The sequence below is a fragment of the Dermacentor albipictus genome, chromosome 1 (assembly GCF_038994185.2).
Source record: "Dermacentor albipictus isolate Rhodes 1998 colony chromosome 1, USDA_Dalb.pri_finalv2, whole genome shotgun sequence".
In the NCBI taxonomy this organism is placed as follows: domain Eukaryota; kingdom Metazoa; phylum Arthropoda; class Arachnida; order Ixodida; family Ixodidae; genus Dermacentor; species Dermacentor albipictus.
The window spans coordinates 464,200,267-464,217,628 of record NC_091821.1 but is presented as its reverse complement, the minus strand read 5'-3'; the positions used below and the strand labels follow the sequence as shown (position 1 = coordinate 464,217,628).

General features: G+C 48.4%; 1 protein-coding gene across 4 annotated transcripts in view; it reads right to left on the bottom strand.

Annotated features, from left to right (window-relative positions):
- Nucleotides 1-17,362, bottom strand: part of LOC135905603 (scoloptoxin SSD14-like) — a 153,697-nt gene that overhangs the window by 85,187 nt on the left and 51,148 nt on the right. The window contains exon 1 of one of the 4 annotated variants that reach the window (XM_065436556.1): nucleotides 1,601-1,783. The exons of the other annotated variants lie outside the window; for them this stretch is intronic. Coding sequence (XP_065292628.1) covers nucleotides 1,601-1,707 — 107 coding nt within the window. The 5' untranslated portion in view covers nucleotides 1,708-1,783. Of the gene's footprint in view, nucleotides 1-1,600; nucleotides 1,784-17,362 lie in introns of those variants that run through there. 4 annotated transcript variants of the gene reach the window in all.

The following is a 17,362-nucleotide window of genomic DNA, read 5'->3' as shown; positions in this document are numbered from 1 at the left end:
CTTAACGCGCGCAATAGCCTGAGTTTTCATACTCGTCTTGTAACACGGGGGTTACTGCACTCTAAACACACGGACAACAGAAGCAGAAGTGGACAGGACGCGCGCCGTTGTTGTCCGTGTGTTTATAGCGAAGCAACAAGCGTGCTACAAGATGAACGTCCACCTACTAGCCCAACTTGCCTCCCTACTTTTATACTCGTAATGAAAAACTATTGGGTGGAAGCAAGGAGCAATATGGCGTCCGTCCACGAAAACAGTCAGGTTCGTCATTGATGTTTTTTAGCACTCCTATTTTTCTTTTTTGAGCTTTCTCACGCTCATAGGGTTGCGGGCGGTTATTTTTCCCGACGTTTTCGAGGCTATGATTCTCCTTGCACAATGAAACATTTAACAAGAAAACGCCTAAACTTGTTTAATTATCCAAACCTGTTACTGTTTTACAATTCGCTGTCTTATTCCGTGCTGTCACCTTCAGCCTTCTTTTATATCACTAACAGTTTCAATTTAGCCTTGGTCGAAGTGATGTAGCGAGTCTGTGCGCATGATTTTGCTCATCCTGTGACGTACGGTGTGAGCGAACGAATGCGCACGGTGGATTCACACACACACACACACACACACACACACACACACACACACACACACACACACACACACACACACACACACACACACACACACACACACACACACACACACACACACACACACACACGCACGCACACACACACACACGCACACACACACACACACACACACACTCTCTCTCTCTCTCTCTCCTGGTCGAAATGACGTCACTCACGTCTTTCATTCGATTCATGCGGCGTTCTTTCGATACTTTCCTCCTTAACTTAAGAAGCCTCAATAGGCGTTTGTGAATTAAGCGCAAGCATGTTCTTCCAGCTGGTGGGTGGCGGTCTTACGATGATCCGCGCCCTCTGCACACTAGTCAGGTCAACATGACGGATGAAAAAGCTGGTATCGCGAAGTGAACAATGTGAAGCATGCATCACGATAAGCGCGGCGACTAAAACGCGTCGTATCAACAGGATGAGCATTTGCGTGGCTCATATTATGCCACTTTGCCTGTTCTCCCGGCGGCGCACAGTTCGATCACTTTGTTCAGCACCCTTGGACGAAGCTACGTTTGCGTGTAACACGCGGTGCTATTGCATATCGTGTGGATTGCACTGTAGGACGCAACGAACTTGAAATCAAGGGCGTGGTAATTGCAGCATTCGGCTGAAAACTAAAAGAAAGAAGCCGCGGTTTCGGCCGAAAGGCGAAGCACCGATTGCGATAGTAAATTATGAGATAGCTGTACAAAGGAAGGACAGTAGTTTTATCGGCCGTATAAACTTGTAAACATTCACTTACTAACTAAATCAACAGTGATATAATGTGCAAGCGCGACGGAACGAGGATGTAGAAAAAGAATCCCAGAGACAGCGCTACCTCTGTGTGTCTCTTTCTTTCTACGTCGTCGTTCAGTCGCGCGCTTACTAGTTCTATGATGGATGCAAACCAACTAGCCCGTCAACGTGTTGTAACTAAATTAACAAACACGGTGTCACCAGCACACAGGTAAACATGAACACACCTCGCTAGATGAGCGCGGAACTTCGCTGTCAGAATGCTGGGGAGGAATTGCGGCAGCAGGAGCGATGGAATTGACCTTCCCAAGGAAACGTCCATAGCAGGGCGCATACGAAGCTACCAGTACTACGCACACTCTGCAAACATCGCAGATTGCTGTGAAGATGAGGCACAGGCGGATGCGTACTTTGGCCACATTTCAAGATATGGCCATAGGAAAAGGAATTCAACAAGAGGGGAAAATCGGCGAAAACTGGCAACAGGAAATACGTCACGCTAGTATTGATGCCGTCCGTCAGCTGCCGCAAGCATTGGAAAATAAGAATGTGAAATGGAGCTAACAGACATTGGATTACTTTTTTTAATTACTTCCTGCCAAAACTAACGCGAAAATTCCATATGAATGAACTTGTAGCTTCGGAATTATTTTCCTTGCGTCACCTAGCAACAACCTAGGTAACGCAAGGAAACGCACGCATCTTGCACGCCAAAGGCGCCAGATGCATGCGACCTGCGCCAGACACGTACGCCACCGAAACGAGCGATGCGCATGTAAGCGGTTGCTTGTTCGGTGACCTGCTTGTGTCTTTTTCCGGTGTAGCTGGTTTGTTGGGTACCCGGCTTATTCTTGAGTTCCTTCTGGCACTTCGACACAGCACCGCTGCACTATTGCACTACGGCAAGGTGAGAAATCTTGTTTGACCGTCTGCGACGCAATTCAAGCAATCGATTAGGATTACGGCACGGAACCTAGACTTGCGACACAGTTAGCGAAAAATAGCTCAGCCATCCTGGCGCAGTTAATCTGACTTAACGAGTCGTACTGGAAGATGTCTGCAACGCTTTCCCTCGGTCTCACATTATTGTAACTAATTTCGGTAGGTTATGGGTCCGCTCGCCGCGCCTGGCGTTGTGACGCAGTTAGCGAAAAGCAGCTCGGCTGTGTGATGCAGTTAGTTTCACGAGTACTCAAGGTTACTGGAACAAGTATTGGCGCTTTCTCTGTCCAGTAACATTATTACAACTAATTTCATTCTTTTTTGGTACTTTTGAGGCATAATGGTCGCACCCGGCGTTGTGACGCAGTTAGCGAAAAGTAGCTCGGCCGTGTGACACAGTTCACTTAGCGTGTACTGCATGTTACTGGGACAAGTTTTGGCGCTTCCTCTGACCCCCAACATTATTATAACTCATTTCGTTCCCTTGGTTACTTTTGAAGCATAATTACTGTGAACTAGAAGAGGGCAGTGGAACGATTGGAGGGAGGAGCGCCTTGCTACCGCATCACCGGAAGTGTAACCCGAAGCGGTGGCACTCTCGTCGAACACTCTTGAAGGCGACTGGTCTCCGCATGCGAGGCCAGTGCATTTTAGTGCTGTGTTTCGGGTGTGCAATTAATGAAAAGCTGAAAAGCCGATAATCGATTAATGAAAAGCAACGCCTCCACAACAGCTACGCCCCGGGTGTAGCACAGGATACGCCCGAACAAATACTGCAAAGAAGATGTCGCTGTTCAAGGCGCCTGCAGATCCTGAGCGGAGGTCCACGTGGGAAAGGCACCTACAGAGAGCCGACAAGCCGCTAACCGAAGACTTCGCGGTATGTGAACTGCATTTTGAGCAACACCTCATAATCAGAGACTATGCCCACGGCATAAATGGCGAAGAAGTTCGCATTCCACGAGGGACGCCCACACTTGCACCGGACGCAGTCCCCACAATTCTGCCGAACCTGCCAGCTTACCTAAGCAAAAAGCCCTCTCCCAAGAGAAATGAAAGGACAAGGAAGGGCAGTGACGAAGTCGCGCCTCAGAAGAAGGCACGAAGGCAGGTTGCAGACGAGACACATGTTGACGAACCTGTGGTTGGCAACGAAGTTGGTGCGGCTGCCACCGCGAATGTCGCCGCCCTGATGGATATGAAGGTGCCTGGGAAACATTGGACGCTACCCTCGACTCGACTTCAGGTAAGGTAACAGTGAAAAAGGCCGTGTTCATGACTGGAGACAGCGCTGGCTCTTTGCAGTTGAAGACGTTCGTGATGGGTAAGCAGGTGGCTGGCGCGCCAGTGGCAACAATTCAAGATACCGTTAACATCCTGAAGAAAGAACATGAAATGCATATCTGCAAAGGCACAGCGTTGCAGAATGAAAGATGCCTGCTGACCTGCTGAAAAGTGTACTCGAGTCCACAGTTCTGACAAAAAGAGCTGGTCTCTTTGTGGACTACCTAACGTGCGACGCAAGGAACAGGAAAATGTTGCGCATGTTCAACATTCGAGCAACATCGAAAGAAGTGGTCTGTAGGAAGCCACATCCTGTCGACAGCGGCCGTTCTTTGCATTTTTAAAAATTTTCCACACCTGGTCAAAAGTGTCCGAAACCGGCTCCTCGTCACAAGGGTTGCAATGTGGGCTTGTTGGTAATGCATTTTCAAGGGGGGTATTGTAGTGCGATTCCTGTCTTTGAATCGTGCTACCATACCCCCCTCGTCACAAATTTTGACACCCGTCAGGGTTCCGTTTCCATGCACTTTGCTCTAGAGGCTTTCAAACTCGACAGTAATGCTGTCACAATGAAGGAAATGCGAGGAATAACAAGCGTGCATATCAGACCCAACCATTCTGAAAAAATGCGGACACGTTATGCATTCCAACTGTTTGGCCATGGTCATTTGCGAGCATTTTTTCTGTACTGGACTCAGCTGGAGATGAGCTGCGGTAACACTGAAGCCACGGAAAAGTTCTTCATGAGAATGAAGTCCCTGATTGGTGTAATGACTTCAAGGTACCCAGCAGAAGCACTGAGACATACCTCTGCAGGTGTTGAGAAAATAAAGGAGGTGCTTAGTTTCTTGGACACCTGGGAGCAGCATGCTCATAAGAAGAATTTCCTCCGTGAGTCAACAGCGGAGGGCTTAAGAGTTAATCTGACAAGTACTCTTGAGCTCCTTCGCCATTTGCACGAACAAGTTGGCTATAACTACTTGTTGACGTCCCGGCTTCATCAGGATAAAGTGGAGAACTTCTTCGGGATCGTTAGGCTGTCATCTGGCTGCAACGCTCACTCAACACCGCAACAGTTCGTGCTCACAGTTCTCTGTCCGTCTTTTTTACAACTTGGCTCGCAGTGTTGCAAGTGGGAATGCGGACAGCGATGTCATCAGTTCTCTTCTTGGCACTAGGGACAAGGAGGAAACCGCAAAGCAACCGCTGATTGACACAGTGAAGCTTTGCACAGAAAAGCAAGCGGGACGTTCGGGCTCATGTGACAGTGCTGAAGCAGTGGAGCGTGATTACCATGTGCAGCTAAGTGACTCTATGCTAATTTATTATATCTCTGGCTACGTGACAAAGAAATGTGTGCTTCCAAGCTAGAGCTCTCTTTGTATCGACAGCCGTTTACTTCCAGCAGAGCAAGGGCGCCGCTTGCATGCTGCAGCCTTTGTGCAGCACAATGATCAAGGAGGCTTGCTCGACCCCTCGTTTCAACTGCTCGTTTTATAACCAGGCCAGAGGACATTTTCACAAGTTGTTTCAGTGCACAAAAAATACACCGTGAAAGTGTGATGGACATCTTGCACATGATACAATGCGCTGCTCCCTTAAAGGTGGGATGCAGTGTGCATGCAGATAGTTTGACTCCTCGCGTAGTCAGATTTTATGTAACCACACCACTGCATTTTTTGTCATGAGCTTGAACAAGTCCAATATGCTGTCAAAGCGAAAGGCAGCGGAACACCTAAAACTGAGCAGGCTTAATTAGCTACATATTTGCAGCCCTTGCAACCATATATTGCAAGCACTTGCTCTCCTTGTGTTATTCTGAATAAGATGAAAAGCATGTGGAATAAAATTTGTCAAGCACTAGGCGCAGTTTCGTACTTTCTCTTTCTTGCGGGCGTCGAGTTTTACATCTTGCTTACCGCGAGGACAAAAAAATTACCGTATTTTCGCACGTATGAAATAACGTGCAAATTAAATCGACCAATACTTTTGCATCTGTTTCATATGGCGAATACTGTAAGCGATTCTTCTCGAAAATGGCAGAGTTGGTCCCACAAAGAACCTCTACTTCACGAAATTTCGCACTATCGAAATACTCTCGAAACCCGTGTTAGCGAGGTCGCGAAAAATAATCGACTGGCTTTCGTCTGCTTCTAGTTTTGTTTACAATGAAAAGTCCGAAACTGTAGGCTCAGTTCAATAAAAGTCGACGCTGATAAGCTTGCCTGAAAAAAGAATTTAAATAAATGGCAAGCCAACATTTGAATTACGCTGAAACAGCGTTGGTATGTAACCAAACAAGCCTTCCATTCTGGTGTGCCGCGTACACTGCAGAGGCGAGCTTTCAAGAGTGGCTGATGGCAACGCCGCCGCTGCAGGAGATACCGCGCGCGTCAGGTGGAGAGGCGCGGTCGTGCGACTGGAAAGTAGACAGTTTTAGTTCCACGTACGTGGAGGCTTTGCGTACGTAAAGCTTCTACGTGTCAGCAGTGCGCATGCGTACAACGTAGCGGGCGCGCGCGCCTCTCACGGACGTACGTGAGATTCAATTCTTTGCGTGCGTTTCTGCGCACGTAGACAGCTTCGCGTGGGAGTTCCGCGAGATCACGAACAAACGACAGCGGGCCGCGCGCGCGCAGACGGCTTGCATTGAAACACAGTGACAGGATCGAATTGGCTACCACCGTGTTCACATTTCCCGATAGATGGGGCTACGGGGTCTCTATTGGCGTACGTCGCGTACGTGTAGCTAAAAGCGTTTCAGATGGCGTGCACGTAAGGTGCGTAGGCTTTTCACGTTTGCTTACGTGAAGCCTCTACGTACGTGTAACTAAAGCTGTCTAGCATTCCAGTACAAAACAGACGTTGGGGCGAATTGTTAAGACATATCTGAAACAGTTGCAAGTCAGCGCTCGTCTGTGTCGTTTCTCCCCGCTTGTTTCTCCCCGTGGAAACTGCGCTGTTCTGTTTCAAATATTCTAGTACACTGTAGCATAATGGTCGCGTCTAGCGTTGTGTCGCAATTAGCGAAGAAACAGCTCAACCATGTGACGCAGTTTCGTAAAAAAAATGCGCCGATCAGCGCAGCCGGCATAACATGTTCCAGCTAGCGTTCTAAACGCGCGCGCCCACAACCAATACAGGGAGCGTCGTTCAGTATTACTGCCGGCGGCTTGGAGCGGTAAAGTCGATTCGGCCGCTGGGCTCTATGGGAGTGTCCGCTCTTGTAAAGTTTCTTCATGCTACGGCAACCGCACGGCCGCGCCGTAAAAAGCAGCCGCCGCAGAAGAATGCCCCCCTCCCTCGCCTCACCCCCGTGCCTCACGCGCGATGCGTGCGTCTAGTTATCGTAGAAAAATCCCTCACGTGACCTGATCTTAGGTGCCCAGGGACAGCATCGTTTAGGGATTTTTGAGAAGGCGCGATGCTGGCGCCGAGCGACGCGGTGGCGTGTTCGTCCTCGGCGTGATCGTTCTCTGGACCGCGCGTTGTTCAACATTGCTCACGTAATTGTACGTGCGTTGCTTGTTTGTTGGTTGTAGGTTCTGTGTTACTTGGCGGAAAGCCGTGACTAGTGGCGGTGCGGCAGTGCGGCTTTGGCCTCGGTGAGCTCTCGCAGTACAGAATCTGCGTTGTGTGACCCGTGCTTTCTTGATAACCCGGCGGTGGTGACAACTGAAATACTGAAGTGGCATAGCGCCTTGGTAGCGAACCGCGATGTGGCGTCGCCGTGTCCGACTTTGCTTAACGGACATCGAGGGATGTGCTGCTCGCTGCAAGTCATGTAAATGCAACTGCGTCGACCGCCCACTGTTCAGCGCTGAATGTGTGTTTGGTGTGCTGTGCTTGAAACGAGTGGTGCAACCGTGCAGATGGGATGGCGGAGGAGCAGAGTGGCTTAGGGGCTCCGTTTGCGTGTTCACAGACATGTGCTCCCGTCTTCGTCTCATTAGCGGCTGTCGCGGGATTGTGGTGTGCTAGCTCCTTGACTAGTATGTAGTTTACGACGCTAACACACAGCATGTTCGCGTTTTTCCGCGCTATATGTCATTTGCATGACGGCCGAGTTGAAAACGAGACATGTGTCTGTGTTCTTCGCGTTTGTGTGTTGTAGATTACATTCTATAGAGGAAGTTCTGGGAGTCTTATTACGCAAGGAGTGCGAACGTAAACATAAACACTTAGGTGTGTCTGAAATTTTGGATTACCCATAATACCCTTTACGACTGAATAGTGGGCTACACGGCCTGTGTGAATCAGCTACCGTATGTTGCGACGCTCTTCCGTGTGGTAGACTGATGCGTGGTGCGCGTTTATTGCTGTACTGTTGTAAAAACCATTTGTTCATTCACTCTATACAAATGCACGGCTTCTTCACCGCAGTACATTTCAGGTACGCGGTGAAGCATACGAAAAGTGGGAGGAGGCCGCTATTAGCCAGCATAGTATGTCCACTTAGGCGACCTGAGAAGCGGCGGGTTCGCGACTGTATAATTAAAGAACTTTTATTATGGGGGGGGCGAGGGGGGGGTCCAGTGACAGTGGCCCCTTTTCACTTTCAGTATGCTTCACCGCAGTACATGGCTTATGCTTCACCGCGAAATATTAGTGTATTGCGAGAAAGATAATCGTGAAAAGCCTAATTAAGCAACGTTTCTTTTGTAGCTTGCTACACCGCAATACAGGGGTGTAAGTAAGCATCGTGCAGTAAAGCATACTAAGAGTGGAAAGGGCACATAGGTTTACACTGTGCTCATTATTTTCAATTGTGACATGATTAGCAAGTGCGTCTGTGCTCGTGGTAAGCTTCATTGACAATTCTTTGTACATTACAAATTATTATTGCAGGGAAGCTTACTAAAGCACATTCGACATTATGGTACGTGTTATTCACCTTCAATGCAGGAGCATTGCCTTCCTGGCTTGCACACGCGAGGTTGAGCTGCGTTCGCTAAAACCCCTTAAATTTCCTGAAGTAGCGACACTCTCATCCTCTGATTTCACTCCTCATCGTTTCTCCTCTCTTTCACGCTCCCTCTTCGACCGTGGTGCCGCCTACGCCTCTCGAGCGTAGCAACGGCGCCAGCATGCGCTCCTCGCAGGAGCACATCCTACATTGATTTCTCCGCTCTTCCTGCGCATGCGCGAGGAGCACTGGTTGCGAGAGAGAAACATGGGAATTTTGATCCTTGAGATTTCTCTTCGCCTAGGTACTACGGGGAAGAAAGTTGTTAGCTCCGTTCGTCCCTAGCCGAGCTGGCAACACAATCGACAGAATGCGTGGCCGGCAAGGCGAAGAAGCCGTGTCCAAGGTGAATTTGTTGCTATTTTGTTGCGGCGGTAGCACATTAAATTTTTATAGTCGCAAGGGGATACGTCTGGAAGTGAGGTGTCTTCTCGGATGACTTTAGTGGCAAAGCATTACATCGTGCAGATGCATTGTTGATTAGTGTCGTTTACCAAGGTCGGCATACCGCACACTTCAGGAGATAAGCGGGAACGGAAACAGTTATGAATTCGACTGCCGTGCCGATGCGAGTTTGTTGCCTTTTTTGTTTTTTTGGTGGTGGTTTCATATTAAATTCTGATAGTCGCAGGGGGATACGTTTGGACGTGAGGCGTTTTCTCGGATGACTTTAATGGCAAAACATTACGTCGTGCTGATGCATTGTTCATTAGTGTCGTTGAGCATAGCACACACTTCAGGGGAATCGCGGTAACGGAAACAGTTTGTGCATTCAACTGCCGTCCCGATGAATTAGTTCCTAATGTAACTGAGCATACAACAAACACACTTGGAGATTCGCGAGAATGGAAAATTTTGTACCCTATGTGAAACTACTAATACTTGCGTCGCCATGCAATGTGAGCGGTAAATCTGTGTGAAAGCTGTACAGTCAAACTGGCAAAACACTACGTCCTGCTGATGAATACGAAACAAATGTATGCTAAAGAAAAATGGTCGTCATGCAATTTCATAGCAGTAGACCCTTGTGAAAGCTGTACAGTAACACTGATATTGGCTACGTGGTGCAGATTCGTAGCGATTCTGAAGCGATTCGTAGCGATTAATGAAGGAGCGCGTATTACTAATCCTGGCTGTTACGATGTCTAGTTCATATACGGGGAGCTCTATGTGGGCGAAACAAGGGCACACATCGCTACAACCGCGTGCGAAATAGCTCTGAAGGCCTGCCAGGAGCGACCAAGTACACTTGGTCGGCGTCTCCGTGCTTGTACTGCGATAGGAGACGTGACGGCAGGCGCGCACGTGTATCACACTATATCCTCTGACAGTGGCCGCTTTCCACTCTTCGTATACACGCCGCAGTACATTGCGCATGCTTGATTGCGCGGCAATGGTGCCTTACGGTGAAGCTGACTTTAGGCAAACGGCATTGTGCAACGCTCGAGCCATCTTGTCCGTCACTGCGGATAGAAAATGCATACACGTTCCAGCTATTTGAGCTGCATCATTTTGTCGATGCTTACCCCTCTCTACTAAATGAAGAGGATAACGTACGCCTGTGTGGCTGATTTAAAAGATTGATGAAAAGCCTGGTAACCTATGTGCAGTCAGTCAAAAAACACTATTTATGCAGGTGTCCACGCTCCTGTAAAAAAAAAATCGATTCAGTGATGACCCTCTGGAGGTGGATCCGCTCCTATGTAAGCACAGCCGGCTCATCAGTCGCAAAGTAGGAGCTGAAGATAACTTTTTAATGCTCATTATACGACATTGATAGCGATTAATTTGTGGTCAGCCAGTGACAAACACATTGCACTAAACAGTGAGACGTCGCCTTAATCCACAATGCTTATGTGGCGAACAGGAGAGCAAAAGGTGAAAAGAATGTTTTCATACAAGGCAAGTCATCCATGTAGTGGAATTGCGTTTATCGTTGGTGTAATGTTGACGCACTTACTTTCTGAAGTCCAACTTTTACTGCAACTTAGTTTCCGTTGGTGCAGATGCTTCTACTGGAAACATCCAAACTATGATTTATCAAATCAGGTTGCCGTCTTGTAATAGCAGAAATTTTCCTCCGGTCTGAATTCTTTTCTGAATCTTGAAGAGCTGGCTGATTGAGCAAACGTACCACGTTGTCAATATCAGTGCTACTACATGTACAGCTTTCACAAGGATCTACTGCTATGAAATTGCATGACGACCACTTTTCTTTGGCATACATTTGTTTCGTATTCATCCACAGGGCACAGTGTTTTGCCAGTGTGGCTGTACAGCTCTCACGGCGATCTACAGCTCAGATTGCATGGCGACGCAAGTTTTAGTACTTTCACATACAGAGCACAAAATGTTCCATTCTCACGAATCTCCAAGTGTGTTGTATGCTCAGTTACATTAAGAACTAATGCATCGGCACGGCAGCTGAATTCATAAACTGTTTCCATTCCCACGATTCCACTGAAGTACGTGGTATATGCTCAACGACACTAATGAACAGTGTATCGGCGCGAAGTAATGCTTTGCCATTAAAGTCATCCGAGAAAACGCCTCACATCCAAACGTATCCCCCTGCGAATATCAGAATTTAATATGAAACAGCCGCAAAAAAAAAGCAACACACTCGCATGGCCACAGCAGTCGAATTCATAAACCGTTTCCGTTCCCGCGAATCTCCTGAAGTGTACGGTATGCTGACCTTGCTAAACGACAATAATGAACAATGCATCGGCAGGATGCTTTGCCACTAAAGTCATCCGAGAAGACGCCTAACTTCCCAAGGTATCCCCCTGCGACTATAAAATTTTTAAATGCTACCATCCCAACCAAATAGCAACAAACTCACCTTGTACACGCCACGCATTCTGTCGATTGCGTTGCCAGCTCGGCTAGGGACGAACGCCGCTCCGTAGTACCTAGGGGAAGAGAAATCTCGAGGACCGAAATTCCGGACATTTCGCTCTCGCGACCACTGCTCCTCGCGCATGCGCAGAAAGAGCGGAGAAATCCAATTATGATGTGCTCGTGCTCCTCGCCACTCCGTAGACGCTTCTCGAGCGAAAATGGCGCGGAAGCACGATGCGAGGGCCCGCGTGATGCTATTAGGCCAATAGCGACACGGCGTGGGCCTCGACCAGAGCGCCCTAGGAGGAGGTGGCATTCTTCAAAGCGTGCCGCTACTTTACAAAGTTTAAGGGGTTTTAGCGTTCGGCGGTTCACCCTCGAAGGCTTTCACTCGCACATACAGCATACAGTGCGTGGCGACGATTTTATCGTCCTTGGACTTGATGCGGAACCTCACGGCGTTGGCGACGTCGATGCTAAAATGCACCTTCAGTGTCCACGCAGTTTCTATAGCAACAACATCATTTTATTTATGCTTAACTTCCATATTTACGTTCAGCCACAGCGCACATACCTGCAACCCTCAGGCTTCGACTCTCCTTCAGCGATAGCTGAGGCTTCACATGTTTTATTAATCCGGAAGTGCAAAATTCATCATCATCAGCCTGGTTACGCCCACTGCAGGGAAAAGGCCTCTCCCATACTTTTCCAACAACCCCGGTCACGTGCTAATTGTGGCCATGTCGTCCCTGCAAACTTCTTAATCTCATCCGCCCACCTAAGTTTCTGCCGCTCCCTTCTACGGTTCCCTTCCCTTGGAATCCAGTCCGTAACCCTTAATGACCATCGGTTATCTTCCCTCCTCATTACATGCCCTGCCAATGCCCATTTCTTTTTCTTGACTTCAACTAAGATGTCATTGACTCGCGTTTGTTCCCTCACCCAATCTGCTCTTTTCTTATCCCTTAACGTTACACCCATCATTGTTCTTTCTATAGCTCGTTGCGTCATCCTCAGTTTAAGTAGAACCCTTTTCGTAAGCCTCCAGGTTTCTGCCCCTTAGGTGAGTACTGGTAAGGCACAGCTATTATAAACTTTTCTCTTGAGGGATAATGGCAACCTGCTGTTCATGATCTGAGAATGCCTGCCAAACGCACCCCAGCCCATTCTTATTCTTCTGATTATTTCCGTCTCATGATCCGGATCCGCCGTCACTACCTGCCCTAAGTAGATGTATTCCCTTACCACTTCCAGTGCCTCGCTACCTATTGTAAATTGCTGTTCTCTTCCGAGACTGTTAAACACTACTTTAGTCTTCTGCAGATTAATTTTTAGACCCACGCTTCTGCTTTACCTCTCCAGGTCAGTGAGCATGCATTGCAATTGGTCCCCTGAGTTACAAAGCAAGGCAATATCATCAGCTAATCGCAAGTTACTAAGGTATTCTGCATTAACATTTATCCCCAATTCTTCCCAATCCAGGTCTCTGAATACCTCCTGTAAACACGCTGTGAATAGCATTGGAGAGATCGTATTTCCCTGCCTCACGCTTTTCTTTATTGGTATTTTGTTGCTTTCTTTGTGGAGGACTACGGTGGCTGTGGAGCCGCTGTAGATATTTTTCGGTATTTTTACATACGTATCGTCTACACCCTGATTCCGTAATGCCTCCATGACTGCTGAGGTTTCGACAGAATCAAACGCTTTCTCGTAATCAATGAAAGCTAAATATAAGGGTTGGTTATATTCCGCACATTTCTCTATCACCTGATCGATAGTGTGAATATGGTCTATTGTTGAGTAGCCTTTACGAAATCCTGCCTGGTCCTTTGCTTGACAGAAGTCTAAGGTATTCCTTATTCTATTTGCGATTACCTTAGTAAATATTTTGTAGGCAACTGACAGTAAGGTCATCGGTCTATAATTTTTCAAGTCTTTGGCTTCTCCTTTCTTATGGATTAGGATTATGTTAGCGTTCTTCCAAGATTCCGGTACGCTCGAAGTCATGAGCTATTGCGTATACAGGGTGGCCAGTTTCTCTAGAACAATCTGCCCATCATCCTTCAACAAATCTGCTGTTACCTGATCCTCCCCAGCTACCTTTCCCCTTTGCATAGCTCACAAGGCTTTCTTTATTTATTGCGGCGTTACTTGTGGGATTTCGAATTCCTCTAGACTATTCTCTCTTCCATTATCGTCGTGGGTGCCACTGGTACTGTATAAATCTCTATAGAACTACTCAGCCACATTAACTAGCTCAACCATATTAGTAAGGATATTGCCGGCTTTGTCTCTTAACGCATACATCTCATTCTTACCAATTCCTAGTTTCTTCTTCACTGCTTTTAGGCTTCCTCCGTTCCTGAGAGCATGTTCAATTCTATCCATATTATACTTCATTATGTCAGCTTTCTTACGCTTGTTGATTAACTTCGAAAGTTCTGCCAGTTCCATTCTAGCTGTATGGTTAGAGGCTTTCATACATTGGCGTTTCTTGATTAGATCTTTCGTCTCCTGCGATAGCTTACTTGTATCCTGTCTAACGGAGTTACCACCGACTTCTATTGAACACTCCTTAATGAGGCCCACAAGATTGTCGTTCATTGCTTCAACACTAAGGTCCTCTTCATGAGTTAAAGCCGAATACCTGTTGTGTAGGTTTATCTGGAATTCCTCTATTTTACCTCTTACCGCTAACTCATTGATCGGATTCTTATGTACCAGTTTCTTCCGTTCCCTCCTCAGGTCTAGGCTTATTCGAGTTCTTACCATCCTGTCATCACTGCAGCGCACCTTGCTGAGCACGTCTACATCTTGTATGATGCCAGGGTTAGCACAGAGTATGAAGTCTATTTCATTTCTAGTCTCGCCGTTCGGGCTCCTCCACGTTCATTTTCGGCTATCCCGCTTGCGGAAGAAGGTATTGTTGTGCCATTACCACAAGCCCGGATTCCGAATCTGCAAGATGCAGAATCTATCCTGCGAGCGCCCTAATTCTCCCTTCACAAGTCAAGATGCTGAGCCGTCAGGCAGCGGGTCCTGCGGGAGAAGCGGAGAAGCCTCGGCGAGCCGCAAGTTTGGACGTGTCGGCGTGTGCCAGACAGCCCGGCGCCGCACCTCCCTTTGCCTGGAGGTCACCGCGCGCGCGAACTTTGAACCGGGTGGCCAGCGCGGTCGCTGGTTGGACCCCTCGAACGACCGTCGTGTGCTGACTTTGTATTGGGCCGTTTGAGTGACAATGGTCCTCGGGGATTATAAAAGCAGCGACACGCCGCTCGAAAACAGGATCCGCCAACCCACCGGGAGAGAGTGTCGCTCCCGACTGGGGTGAGATGTGTCACGCGTTTTCGCCGGACGTCGTCGTGCGAAAACAGTCGCGTTTGTTGTGAGCACTCGGCCCCAGTGCCGACCCGTTCATGTCCTGTATGATAACCTGTATATAATGTATAAAGTCCCTTTTGTTATTCTCATCGACGCCAGGCTCGGAGTCTTCGCTACCAACGCTCTGTCACGAAACGGGTGACGAGCGCTACGGGACCACAAAGCCGAAATCGTGGTGCAGCGGTACAAGTTCGTAACACTGGTGGCACCGGTTGGAAGTCGTAACACGGATGGCAGCTACGGGATTGACCGGCATCAGCTACCTCGGCGCGGTGAGTGCCTGAAGTTTACCTCAAACACCAGACTTTCTCTGACACAGGTTATAGTAGCTTAGGGAAGGATTTGGTGTTGCATTGTGATAACCTTGTGTGTTTCAAGCCTAGTAAGAGTGTTTTGAAAACCAGGGGATGCTGAGGGGGTAAACAGGGCAGTGTGTGAAATACTTGCATATGTCTTACTAGTAGTGTTATAGTAGCGTACGGCAGGTATATTCAAAAAGGGTAAACAGCAGGAGGACAGTGTGAACGATGGAGAAGTACAAGGTGAAGGAACTTCTCGAAATTTGTGAGGAGTTGGGCATTGAGTTGGGCTCAACCAAAAGAAAGAATGCGATCCTTGAGGTCATGAGGACTGGGGACGTAACGGCTGAGGAAGCCGCAGAGGCCTTGGCGGGTATCAATGAACGTCGCGAAGAGGAAAAGGAGGAAAGGAGAGAACAGCAACGTCGCGAGGAGGAAAAGGAGGAAAGGAGAGAGATGCGTGAGCACGAGCTTAAAATGAAAGAGTTGGAGACCCGAAATAGCTCGCCAGCGCGTAGTCTCACTTCCAATGTTCCAAGAATACGCGATCAACTTCCACCCTTTGTCGTCGGAGAGGATATGGCCAAATACCTCGTGAAATTTGAGCACGTGTGCGAACGGAATAGCATTGAGCGATCCCTTTGGGCACAGAATCTGTTAGCCTTGCTTCCTGGGGAGGCATCAGACGTAATAACTTGCTTATCGAAAGAGGCGTTTGAGAGCTACAGTGATGTGAAGGAAGCGCTACTGCGGAAGTACAAATTGTCGCCCGAAGCTTTCCGGCAGAGGTTCCGGTATGCAAAAAAGGGTAAGGAGTCGAACGTTGACTTCGCGTTTCGTCTAAAAGCCGACCTGGTGGAATGGCTGAAGGGCGAAGAGGTTTACGACGACCGCGACAAAATTGTCGAATGCATCGCGTTGGAGCAGTTCTACCGTTGCATTGATGAGGATGTCCGGCTCTGGCTGCAAGATAGGCTAAAGGATGTTAAGCTAAACAAGGCAGCAGAGTTAGCGGAAGAGTATTACACCCGCCGCAGCTTGCACAGCAAGGCAGTGCGCGTAGAAAAGGCAGATAGGAGAGATGGGTTTTCCGGAAAGCCCGAAAAACGGAAATGTTACAATTGCAAAAAGCAAGGGCACATCGCTGGGAACTGCCCAGAGAAAATTGCTTGTGCAACAAAACAGCGAAATGATACGACGCGTTTTTTTGAAAAACGGAAACCGTTAACCTGCTACAATTGCAAAAAGCAAGGGCACATCGCTGCAAGCTGCCCAGAGAGAATTGCTTTTGCAACGATACAGGAAACTCGCAAAAACATACGTCTATTGGAGCCCTATGTGCAGGAAATTAAGGTAAACGGCAAGAAGTGCCGAGCACTGCGGGACTCTGCAGCAACTATGGACGTTGTTCACCCGTCTTTCGTCTCCTTGAGTGATTTTACGGGAGAGTGCGTTAGGATACGGCAAGTGGCCGAGAAGGAGAGTGTCTGTTTACCGATCGCAACGGTTATCATTGAAGGAGAGTTTGGAAAACTTAACACCGAAGCCGCTGTGTCAGCCGCCCTCCCGGAGCAATTTTCCTACCTCTTCTCAAATAGCTCGGAGCAGCTGCTGAGGGATCAGGGCAAATCATTCTTTGCCGACGTGGCGTACATGGCCCCCACGCGATCCAAAGCGCGCCCGCTGTCGAGGGAACTTGACTTAGCGTCGGTGAGCGAAAGGCGGTGCGGCACACGGACCGATCACGGTAACTTGAGTGGCGAGCAGTCACGGGAGAGGCAGAGCTCGGAGGCTGGCCTAGGCGAGCGGGTCCTGGAGGTGAGTGGGAGTGACGCGTGCAGTGCTAGCCGCGATAGAGACGCGACGCCGCAATTAGGCGACGCGGGCTCCACACTCGCTCCGGTTTCCGCCAGCTGGCAGGAGCAGGCTGCAGTTGAAAGGGAAACTCGGATTCGCGAACAACAGGAAGATTGTTCACTAGCCGATCTGAGGAAGAGCGTCAAACGGGGAGTGAAAAAAAAGGAGGTTTCATTTGGCAAGGAATCTGGCTTATTGTACCGCCGCTACACGGATAAGCAGGGTCGCAAATATAAGCAGCTTCGGATTCCGCGAAAATATCGCCGGGAAAAATGAATGACCTCATTTGCTTCCTCAGAAGTATGTTTTCGGTCCAAGTAATTTCAAGGGGACCATTCTATTTGTAATTATTATTGCTGATTAATAATTGTTTCTATTTTGTTGAGTTGTTGATTTGAAAACTGATTGTTTGAGCC